This window comes from Hoplias malabaricus, chromosome 2, assembly GCF_029633855.1.
Source record: "Hoplias malabaricus isolate fHopMal1 chromosome 2, fHopMal1.hap1, whole genome shotgun sequence".
Lineage (NCBI taxonomy): Eukaryota > Metazoa > Chordata > Actinopteri > Characiformes > Erythrinidae > Hoplias > Hoplias malabaricus.
In genome coordinates this window covers 60,572,231-60,583,882 of record NC_089801.1, presented here as the reverse complement: position 1 = coordinate 60,583,882, position 11,652 = coordinate 60,572,231, and the positions used below count along the sequence as shown (strand labels likewise).

The window sequence follows — 11,652 nt, the reverse complement described above, 5'->3', positions numbered from 1 at the left end:
AGGAAACAGCTGCTGGAGAACCTAAGTCTTCTACATCCGGCACTTCACAAGTCTGGTTACGTGTAGATATTTATTCTGCAGAAACTCATATATTCAGAAGCATACAGAAATGCAGAGATAGAGCTTTAGTTTGAAATATCACGCAGCATGGGAATGGAACAGGTCAGTGAAAGATTAACATTTAGTACAATTCATCAAGATCAAAACAAAAATAGTTTAGAAATCCATATAGTTTTACTTCTGTTTCAAAATGAGGAAAGATATTTGATTTACTTCAGATGAGAGTCTGTTCAAATATGAGGCTCTTCTAGAACAGATTTAAACTTCACGCTCTCTGTCCCTCACTCACCTTTGCATGGAGGTGGTCTTAGTGTGTGTTGATCATGTCTAAAAAAAGAAAATGGCTCAAATGAGCTAAACACATATTTACACACACAGATATTTATTCCTGATGGGCAGATGAAGATACACTTACTGCCAGTGTGTGGTAAACATCATCAGAGGACCTGGCTTTGGGCTGGAGAGCTGTGTACGTATCGCCCTGACCACTAGAGGCGGTGTTCTGTACAGAGGACAGTTAAGGTTGTAATAGGGGTGTTGTGAGTAGACTGAAGGAATAAGGACTCATTTATAATTCAGAAACTCACGCTTTACAATCACAACAACACTACACACCAACAGTAAACACAACACACACAGTTCCTAAGTTGTCAGGAAGAACACCTCTCCAGGTGCCAGGTCACATTCTTCCACGGCAGGGTGAAGTCCCAGATCAGGGTCCAGATAAATTTCATTGTCATAGTACTATTTCACAAAATCATGGCACAGTCAACCCTGGTCCAGAGACACCACATACACACAGCTATACCTGTGTAAACTGACCAGACTCAGGGTCAAGTCCAAATGCACAGCCATGATGCAGTGTCTCTGAACAACTTCAGAGTCAACAATGGGCAGTCTCCCAAAACATAACTAAACAAGTCACACACACCTACATTGACTAACTGAAACCAGTGGAATAGGTTTAATAAAGGAGTTATTAAAACCAAACCACACTGATGATTATTTACTGACTGTAACTAGTACCTCTTCAGTACAGCTCTGAGAACAGCACATTGGACAACACTCTCACCTTCTCACAGCTCCATCCCACTACAATGCCCTTTAGAGCAGGGGTTACCAATCTTATCCAGAAAGGGCCGGTGTGGCCACAGGTTTTCGTTCCAACCAAACAGAATCACACACTGTTTAACTATTCAGAGAGTAGATTATTTGATTTAACAAGTAGGATCCGGTGTGCTCTGCTTAACTGGAATAAAAACCTGCAGCCACACCGGCCCTTTGTGGATAAGATTATTGACCCATGCTCTAGAGGAAGAGATGTGCAATCACAGACATCATCCTGCAGAACAACACTCACCGTATTCTCAGCTCGGTCTGGGGTCCTGTTTCTCCTCTTGCCTCTGAAAGAAACACACCATTTATGTCCCACAAGTGAAATGAGACAGGATTCATTATGTTTTTCTACATCTGCTCTTCTACAATAAACTACACACACTACAACTCTCTGGATGTGAATCATAAAGAACTGGACACTGGACAATCCCCTCCTCACCTCCTCAAGAACACTACAGTAAGCAGCGCTGCATTGACACAGAGACTGACCCCAAAACCTATGTACAGAATCACAGAAAGTCCTGCTGACACACACACACACACACACACAAAGAGAGCAAATACATTTCAGGCGATGAAGATTATAATGAATTAATCAATAAATACATCACTGTGTTAATGATGTGATGTAGATAATGGATCAGTAATATGTTACCAGTCGAATCTCCATTAAACACAGGAATTGAAGCTGATCTCTGTGCTCCATGTTTATTATGGGCCTCGCAGTAGTAGGATCCACTCTGTAGAGGCCTGTAACTGTGTCCAGATCCTACAGGTGAGACTCCACCTTCTATTAACCAGGTGTAGTTCTCCACAGGTGGATTAGCATCACTGCTGCAGGTCAGAGTCACTGAACTGTCTTCCACTATTTCTCCAGAGTAACTGATGTTCCTCACCAAGAACACTAAGATGTACCTTGGAGGATCTACAAAAGGCACAATAAACTAGTTTTCAAAATCATCTACAGTTTTAAATAACAGCAGAATGTCAGAAGCTATTGTGTTATATCGGCTTACACAGCACGTTCACATGGAGAGTTGTAGAATTGTTGTTCCCATATTCATTTGTCGCTCTACACTGATATCCACCGCTGTGTTTAGAACTGATCTTGATGATAGTGTAGTTCTCTCCTTTTTCTCCTGATACTTCTTCATTGTTTTTAAACCAGGTGTAGTTCTCCACAGGTGGATAAGCATCACTGCTGCAAGTCAGAGTCATTGAACTGCCCTCCACTATTTCACCAGAGGGACTTATAGACACTGAGATATTCTTTGGAGAATCTGGAGACAGATTTAGATGTCTTTGTTACTATGCTAAAAAAAACTAAATGCAGTGTATTTGTGTGATAAACATAAGGTCAGTGTCTGATGGAAAAACATTCAGCAGCATTTTTGATAACATTTGTGATCAGAATGTTGTCACCCTAACTTGCCATGCCCAGCTGCGTAACCCTTGTTGTGTGGTTACTGCAAAATTTTATGACGGACAATTTCTTTATCATTATTTGTACCGTGTGACCATGACACTGTAAGTGTTAAGTTAAAGTTGTTTACTCAGTTTAGCATTAATAATCACTGCTTTAGATACTGGGAAGCGAAAGACAGTCAAGTTCAGTTCTGTTACCCACTCTGTGAATCTATCATGCGGCTGTATGTTGCTTTGTGTGCTTTTAGAGAGGTAGCTTCTGTGTAGTCTTAAATGGACAGTATGCTATTTCAGCCTAGCTCTGCAATGTTAAATTACTCTAGAATTAAATTCACTCTAGAAATTGGTAATAGTTACCTCGGTACTTTTAATGTAAATAATTTACTAATATGGATAATCGATATCGGCAGCAGTTAAGCTATTGTAGAGAGTGGTTAAAACTCTACTTGTTAATGTCAGACAGTTTCATTCCTTGCATATCAAAATTAGATTCTAATTCAGGATTACTTTAGTATGTGAAGTGCTCAATATTATTTCCACATAATTGTTTATTGCACTGATATGATACTTGTGTATATCCTGTTTATTAATCTTCATAGAAACCATGGGTTTAGATTTAATCGCAAAGCGGTCAAGCTAATATAGGAGTGGCATGTATATGAGAGTGTGTTAATAAACCAACAGTTTGGAAATTGACATCTTCCTGTTCTTGTCGGGCAACCTGAGGTGATTGCTAAATAACTACATCAGCACTAGTCTACATCAGTCACATGTTGGACTCAATCACAACACCCTCTAAAACAAATTGTATTGTCCATGTTTTGTCAAAGTTCAAGGGACCAGAAACAGAAAAGAATTCAACTTTATCAGTTATAGCCTATTGAAATTCACAATTCAAATTGTACATATTTGCCATTAAAAAATAAATTTATATTTACAGGTAAATTAAATGTTAAATACAAAACTGCACACTTATGATCTTAGAATGAGCATTTTTAATTACTGGAATTTTGGATGTAGGTTTTTAGACAGCGCTAAAATTTACAAGGGTCCAATAAAGCCAATGTCCAGCACAGTTTGGTAGTTCTGCAGCTCAGGCACATTTTTACATTTATGGCATTTGGCAGAATTTTTTTTCAGAGCAACTCAGATTTCAAAACATATTACGGATGTAGGGATTTGAAAGGTTAATATTATTGTCCAAGTTTTTTTTTTATTGCTCTAGCATGTTGTGTTTAGCCAGCCTGGTCACTGGACTCTGTAACCGACTGTGCACCTCTGGTGAAGGACATATGTGTATGTAGTAAAGAACATAAACTCTACTCACATCTGACTGTGAGAGTGTGATCAGGGGAAGGGAGGTGTTGATATCCGTTTACAGCACAGCTATAACTGCCTGCATCCTCACTGCTGACTGGCTGCAGGTGGAGCTGGTTGTTGATGGTGGTCTTTGTGGTTAAAGGACGTCCATTTTTGTACCAGATGAATGTTGGGTCAGTCAGACTGCAGGTGGTTACACATTTCAGAACTGCTGCTCCTCCCTCTGTCACTGCTCCAGGAGTTTCTACATGGAGCTCTAAGACAATGAGAGAAGATCAAATCAGGAAAGAGAAAGTCTAAAGCTGTAGCTGCTCAGGTTCCTATGTTCTACACTGTGAAACAGATCAGATCACAAAGGGAATCACAGGATAAACAGAGTCAGGTTTATTCAAACAGGGGAAATCAAAACATGCAGCGCCCAGCACAGGAGTGGAATGAAGACACTGACTGTTTTCAGCAGGAACTCATTAGTAACTGATCAGGTGCAGTTTTCTGACTCCACTGTGAGGTGATGAACTATGTTTCACTGATGGAGAATATGACATCACTCACCTGTAACTGTCAGAGGAACTCCAGGAAAACCCAGCCATTTTTGAGATATGTCATTTGTTTCTAACATGAAGCAGTACTGATGTTCATCCTTCTTCTCTACATTACACAGTTTGAGGGAGATGTATTGCTTCTGTTCATCAGTAAAATACTCCACTCTTCCTGAGTAATCTGACTCTTTACTCAGATCAGATCTCTTACCACCTGCAATGGGGTCTATGATCCAAAAAGCCTTTGTCACTGTAAGACCATCTGGGTGAGTGTAAGAGCCGTTCATAAACACTGTAGACCCTTTTAAAGCACATATTTCCTGTTGGTTGTAAGTAACACTCCACTTTGCTCCAGAAGCCCCTGAAACACATGATTGATGAAAGAGCTGATTACAGACTGGAGCGAGTCAGAGTTACTGTAGTTACTGTACAGCTTCACTTCTTTTTTTTTTTTTACTTGATTTGCTTTTAGGTTATTTGTGAAAAAATAAATAAGAATGAAATAACATTGGAGTAAGTAGTGATATTCTGTGGGTGTGTGTGTGTAGGTTTAACCCTTTCCAAATATCTCAGTGTGGCATGCTTTATGCTCTCCATACAAGCACTCAACAAAATTTGAACTCTTCATTTAACCCATCCATGGCAGTGAACACACTCACACTGGTGATTAGGGACAGCACACCCAGATCAGTGGGCAGCCATCCTCAGTGCACAGGAAGCATTTTGGGAGTTAGGTTATTTGCTCAAGGGCACTCCAGCTGTGGATGTTCCTGCCACTGGGGGGATCAAACTAGCAACTGTCTGGTACTGGGTAATAAATATTTAATTATGTTAAATCAAGTGTGTTGTTGATTTAACAAATCCAATAAATCACAGAGAATATCTGGAACTTTGTTTTTCACACTCACTGACAACACATCTACCACATTTACTGTATTTATTTGTAATTATTGTAGTTATATGCAATTGCAATTGTAAATGAAGATAAATAACTATTTTATATATACATATATATATATATATATATGTGTGTATTTCTGAGTGTTTGTGCACGCATGTGTGTTGCTTTTTTTAGTGATGATGTTCTGGATCTGCTGGCATACCCACAGTCATCAGCAAAAATATCACAGAAAGAGGAGGAGCCATTCTGTGTGACATCATCAGGAGAACTTGTAGGACTTGACATTAAATTATATTATTAAACTGAATGGTTTCAGATCTTCTTCTTTCTGGGAAAGAAAAATGCTGTTAATGACAAAAAATGAACTGATTCTATTGAGAAAAGCCTTTGAAGAAATAAAAATATTTTTTATCACTGTTTAATTATTATTTATCCAACATTTAATTTCTGAGAATCACGATCAGTTACATCCACACACATACAGACAGACATACAAACTGGATAAGTGGGTGAATGTAGATTATAAACGGCTAGGGTCTCGGCACAAAGCCTTGAGGTTCCCCTCATATGGCACGAGGTTTTAACATTAAATCACTTTCGTCTGACTATCTTTAATTAAATACTGACTATCTACAACAGAGTTTTAACTAGTAACAATTATATTTTGACTATTCAGAATGTCAATTTAAGATATCTGCATTTACAGTCTGACAAGTAAGAACAGTAAATTAAGATATCTACAATTAGATTTTGACTAGTCAATATGTCTTTAAGATATGTCTAACAATGTCCGCGAATTCATCATCTGATGAGTCATACATCCTGAATTAGTATTAAAGATATCTCAAATTCAAATTTGACTAGTCAAAATGACATTTTCAGTTATCTGAATTATAGTCTGTGTGCATTAGCCACCCCCTGTGCCACCGCGGTTGCAGGTGTGTTAAGTTTGACCGATTTTGGGCTTATTTTTCTGTAAAGTCGCTTAGAAATATTATTTGCAGGTTGTGTTTTCCCTCCTACCCTTCCCCACATACATCAAAACTAGTCATAATAACACCAGCCAATGCTCCATCAATGAGAAATGTTCATAAGTTTATTTACATGTCAGGGATTGGGGGAAATACAGAGGGAATACAGAAAAACAGGAAATACAGAAAAATCTATAGTGCTGAAGTTGACTTCTTATTCAACAGCTTCTTAATCTGATTTTCTGTTCCACCTTAAATGGTGCAGTAATTGCATTATGTCACCAATAGGCAACATATGAACATGACTTCCATACCCAGGACATAATACAGGTTTGGCTTATTTTCTTAGACGTTATGTCTATATATGATGCAAAAAAAAAAAAATAAAAAAAATTAAAAACAAGCTAAAAAAAAGCAACACAACTATTTGTAAGTGACTTTACTGAAAATATAAATCTAAAGTCTTCTATAATATACAGACATTTTGACTAGTCAGAATTATCATTAAAAGATATCAGAAATACAAAAGGCGAATAAGTTCAAGATATCTGTATTTGAAGATATCTTAATAGGTATTCTGACTAGTCAAAATTTTGGATATCTCTAACTCTGACTAGTCATTACTTTCATTCATACTTTCATTTAATTTCAGATATCTACAATTTAGTTTATCTTAAATTATAATTAAGATATTTTTAATAAGGAGGGAATTTAAGATATCTTTAATTGGAATTATGTCTAGTCAGAAAACTAGGCAAGATATCTCTAATTTAGTTTTAACTAGCCATAATTTAAATGCAGATATCTGAAATGAAAGTTTAAGATATTCAGTAATTTAGATACCTTAAATTGGAGCTTCCATTGAACTCAGTGGTAAATTTGACATTACTTACTCTAATCAAAATGTAATTAAATATATCTCATATATTGAATTAAATACATCTCAATATATTGTTATTTCGCCTAGTCAAAATATAATTAGAGATATCTTAATTTAGAACTGTGTCTAGTCATAAATTATTTGCAGATATATGTAATGTATCTATATGTATATGTATATGTATAATAATATGTAAATGCAGTCGATTTAATGTTAAAACAGTTTGCCATAATCCTCAAGCATCTGCTGTTATAAGCAAGTCACTGATAATGTTAAATAAGGCAGTTTCAGTGCTATGGAATGGATGAATACTAGACTGGATCAAACATGTTATTTGATTCAAGATATGATTTGAGTTGAATGGCAATCAATAACTTTTAAAAGGAATGGGAGATTATAGTGGGCAGTAGTTGTTTAGGTTTGTCTGATTTAGATCAGGTGTTTTGAGTATTAGTGTTAATATTGTAATTTTGTAAATTGAGGAGATATGGCCATGGATTAACGACTGTTTGATAATGGACATGATGTAGGGGACCAAGGTAGGCATACAGGCTTTGGCTATGAGTGTAGAGAGTGCAAGGTAGCGTGTTTAGAAATAACGTTAAGTATGAGAGAATCACTCACTGCCTCAAAAGCAGAGTAAATAATGGAAACTCAGGAGGCTAAAGACTGTAATAAGAAGGAGAGATGGTATATGTTGAGGAAGTAGTAAAGGAGTAATTGATTTTAGTTCATTTGTGTTTAAAGACATGGAATAAGTAGTTGCAGAGTTCAGAAAAATGAGCTCTAATGCTACTAAATTGTATATATAGAGAGAGTTGAGAATAGCTAACAGGAGGCAGTATCACATATGTTAAAAAAATGGAATCATACAAGGCATCTTTTAAAGTACACCTATTTTGTGCATATGCATCAATATGGACAGTGAGATTAGAATTTTTGGTAGCACTTTATAATCTCAGAAATATAGCCAAAACACGTCCCACTCTCACCTCATCAGATGCTGAAAAGCTGGTCCATGCTTTTGTCTCCTCCAGACTGGACTATTGCAATGCACTTCTCATAGGGATTACTATGAAAGGTCTTCAGAGATTACAGTACAAACCGGATTCCCAAAAAGTTGGGACACTAAACAAATTGTGAATAAAAACTGAATGCAATGATGTGGAGATGGCAAATGTCAATATTTTATTCGTAATAGAACATAGATGACAGATCAAAAGTTTAATCTGAGTCAATGTAACATGTTAAAGGAAAAATATGTTGATTCAAAATTTCACAGAGTCAACAAATCCCAAAAAAGTTGGCAATAAGTGGCTGGAAAAAGGAAATTGAGCATATAACGAACAGCTGGAAGACCAATTAACATTAATTAGGTCAATTGACAACATGATTGGGTATAAAAAGAGCTTCTCAGAGTGTCAGTGTCTCTCTGAAGCCAAGATGGTAAGAGGATCAACAATTCCACCATTGTTGCGCAGAAAGATAGTGCAGTAATACCAGAATGGTGTTACCCAGTGTAAAATAGCAAAGACTTTTAAGTTATCATCATCAACCGTGCATAACATCATCAAAAGATTCAGAGAATCTGGAACAATTGCTGTGCGTAAGAGTCAAGGCCGTAAAACTCTACTGAATGCTGGTGATCTCCGGGCCCTTAAACGTCACTGCACCTCAAACAGGAATGCCACTGTCAAGGAAATAACAGAATGGGCTCAGGAATATTTCCAGAAAGCATTGTCAGTGAACACAATCCACCGTGCCATCGGCCGTTGCCAGCTGAAACTCTACAGTGCAAAGAGGAAGCCATTTCTAAACAGGCTCCACAAGCTTGCACTGGTTTGCACTGGGCCAGGGGTCTTTTAGAATGAAGTGTGGCAAAAGTGTGAAAAGTGTGACTGTTCTGTGGTCAGATGAGTCACGATTCAAAGTTCTTTATGAAACACTGGAACATCATGTCATCCGGACCAGAGAGTACAAGCATAACTCAAGTTGTTATCAACGCTCCGTTCAGAAGCCTGCATCACTGATGGTATGGGGTTGCATGAGTGCTTGTGGCATGGGCGGCTTGCATGTCTGGAAAGGCACCATTAATGCAGAGAACTCTGTTCAGGTTCTAGAACAACATTTGCTCCCATCTAGACGTCATCTCTTTCAGGGAAGACCCTGCATTTTTCAAAAAGATAATGCCAGACCACATTCTGCAGCAATCACAACATCATGGCTACGTAGGAGAAGGATCCAGGTACTGAAATGGCCAGCCTGCAGTCCAGATCTTTCACCTATAGAGAATATTTGGCGCATCATAAAGAGGAAGGTGCAACAAAGAAGGCCCAAGACGACTGAACAGCTAGAGGCCTGTATTAGACATGAGTGGGAGAGCATTCCTATTTCTAAACTTGAGAAACTGGTCTCCTTTGTCCGAAGAGACGTCTGTTGAGTGTTGTAAGAAAAAGGGGGGATGCCACACAGTGGTAAAAAAATGGCCGTGTCCCAACTTTTTTGGAATTTGTATATGACATGAAATTTTGAATCAACATATTTTTCCCTTAAAATACATTCTCTCAGTTTCAACTTTTGATCTGTGATATGTGTTCTATTCTGAATATAATATTAGATGTTGGCACCTCCACATCATTGCATTCAGTTTTTATTCACAATTTGTTTAGTGTCCCAACTTTTTTGGAATCCGGTTTGTACATTCTGGACAGTGCTGCTAGGGTCCTTATGAGAGTCACTTGCCAGCCCTTCAAACCTATCCATACTGATAAAGGGCTGGCAAGTGGCAGAGGCTGAGCAGGACAGTGGGACCCCCAAAGGAGGAGAGGACATGACAAATGGAGGTTGAACAAAAAGATGTTCACCCCATCTGAGTTGAGTAAATCATTAAGTGCTGAAATTGAGAGATCTAAATTATCTAATAATTTATTAAAATTCTGAAATATTTTTTTTACCAAACCAAAAGTTGTAGTCTGTTTGCCAGATATGTTGCTGTACACTACAACTGATTTAGGATCTGTATGCTATACTAATGCCTCACAATAGCAATTTCTTACATTAAGAACTTCATTAAAACACATTTCAGTATTTTAACAAACTGAAAGGTTGTACTGTTTCTTGTTGTAGTGCCTCTGTACTTTACAAGTGATTTCAGATCTACATATCATATGGATGCTTTGTTTACCTGAAAAATAATTAAAATACAACAGAAACATTTTTTAGTAAAGGTTGTATTATGTTGGTCAGATGCATTTCTGTAGACTACAATTGATTTTAGATCTGTATATCATATGGATGCCTCACAGAAGTGATTTGTCCATCCATCCATCCATTATCTGTAACCGCTTATCCAACTTAGGGTCGCGGAGGGGTCCAGAGCCTACCTGGAATCATCGGGCGCAAGGCGGGAATACACCCTGGAGGGGACGCCAGTCCTTCACAGGGCAACACAGACACACACACATTCACTCACACCTACGGACACTTTCGAGTCGTCAATCCACCTGCAACGTGTGTTTTTGGACTGTGGGAGGAAACCGGAGCACCCGGAGGAAACCCACGCGGACACGGGGAGAACACACCAACTCCTCACAGACAGTCACCCGGAGCGGGAATCGAACCCACAACCTCCAGGTTCATGGAGCTGTGTGACTGCGACAGAAGTGATTTGTAATATTAAAAAATTAATAAAAATTTAACAAAGATTTTTTAAAAACTTAAGGTTGCAGTATGTTGCTCAGATGTGTCTCAGTCAGTCTACAACTGATTTTAGAACCATATATCATACAGATGTCTCACAGTAGCAATTTGTAACTTTAACAAGTTTATCAAAATTTAACAAAGACATATTTAAAGTCTCGCTAGACTACAAATGATTTTAGATCTGTATGCCATATGAATGTCTGAGAATATCAGTTAATTTTATGAAGAATAAATATTTAAAATTGAACAGAGGCACATTTTACAAAATAAAATTAGTTATTTTGTTAAGGTATATCTCTGTGAACCACATTTTTTATTGTTTTTGTTTTTTTTTTTGTAAGTAATATGGATGCTTCACAGCAACAGTTTATTTGATATAAATACACTACATGTAAATGTTTACAATGTATACATTGCTTAAAACTAAATTTTCATATGTATAAATAAATAAAATTGAGAGGGTTGGCCATTGGTGTGTACCTCCCGTTTGTTGTACGTTATGTTTTGAGTCTTTATAAGTATCACTTGCTCGCTGCTCCTTAACAACTTGGGCGCCCGCTGCAACCATTCTGGCAATTTTCAGTAAATATACTCCGCTATATGGAAAGATGTGGTGTTTTGGCAAAATATAATTGTAGTTCGTCCTCTTATCCTCGAAAATTAAGAAAATGAAGTTTCAGAGATTTTAGGACATTGCTTGTAAGCAGGGGGAGGGGCGAAACCCGAATATCTGCTGAA

At 37.6% G+C, this 11,652-nt stretch overlaps 1 protein-coding gene across 1 annotated transcript; it reads right to left on the bottom strand.

Annotated features, from left to right (window-relative positions):
• Window positions 1-702: 702 nt before the first annotated feature.
• On the bottom strand, window positions 703-11,482 carry LOC136677520 (B-cell receptor CD22-like). The gene is made up of 8 exons (XM_066655093.1): window positions 11,395-11,482; window positions 4,474-4,821; window positions 3,929-4,177; window positions 2,193-2,456; window positions 1,832-2,101; window positions 1,616-1,697; window positions 1,421-1,463; window positions 703-804 (listed from the first exon to the last, which is right to left on the bottom strand). Exons 1-8 carry the CDS (start codon window positions 11,480-11,482, stop codon window positions 703-705), a joined length of 1,446 nt encoding a protein of 481 aa, XP_066511190.1.
• Window positions 11,483-11,652: the final 170 nt, after the last annotated feature.

Excerpts from the sequence above, each read along its gene's own strand:
- LOC136677520 (XM_066655093.1), bottom strand. The coding sequence starts at position 11,482 with ATGGTTGCAGCGGGCGCCCAAGTTGTTAAGGAGCAGCGAGCAAGTGAT. Across the intron at positions 4,822-11,394 it reads TAACGTACAACAAACGGGAG|GGGCTTCTGGAGCAAAGTGG; the intron begins GTACACACCAAT and ends CATGTGTTTCAG. Across the intron at positions 2,102-2,192 it reads TCTCCATGTGAACGTGCTGT|ATCCTCCAAGGTACATCTTA; the intron begins GTAAGCCGATAT and ends TGCCTTTTGTAG.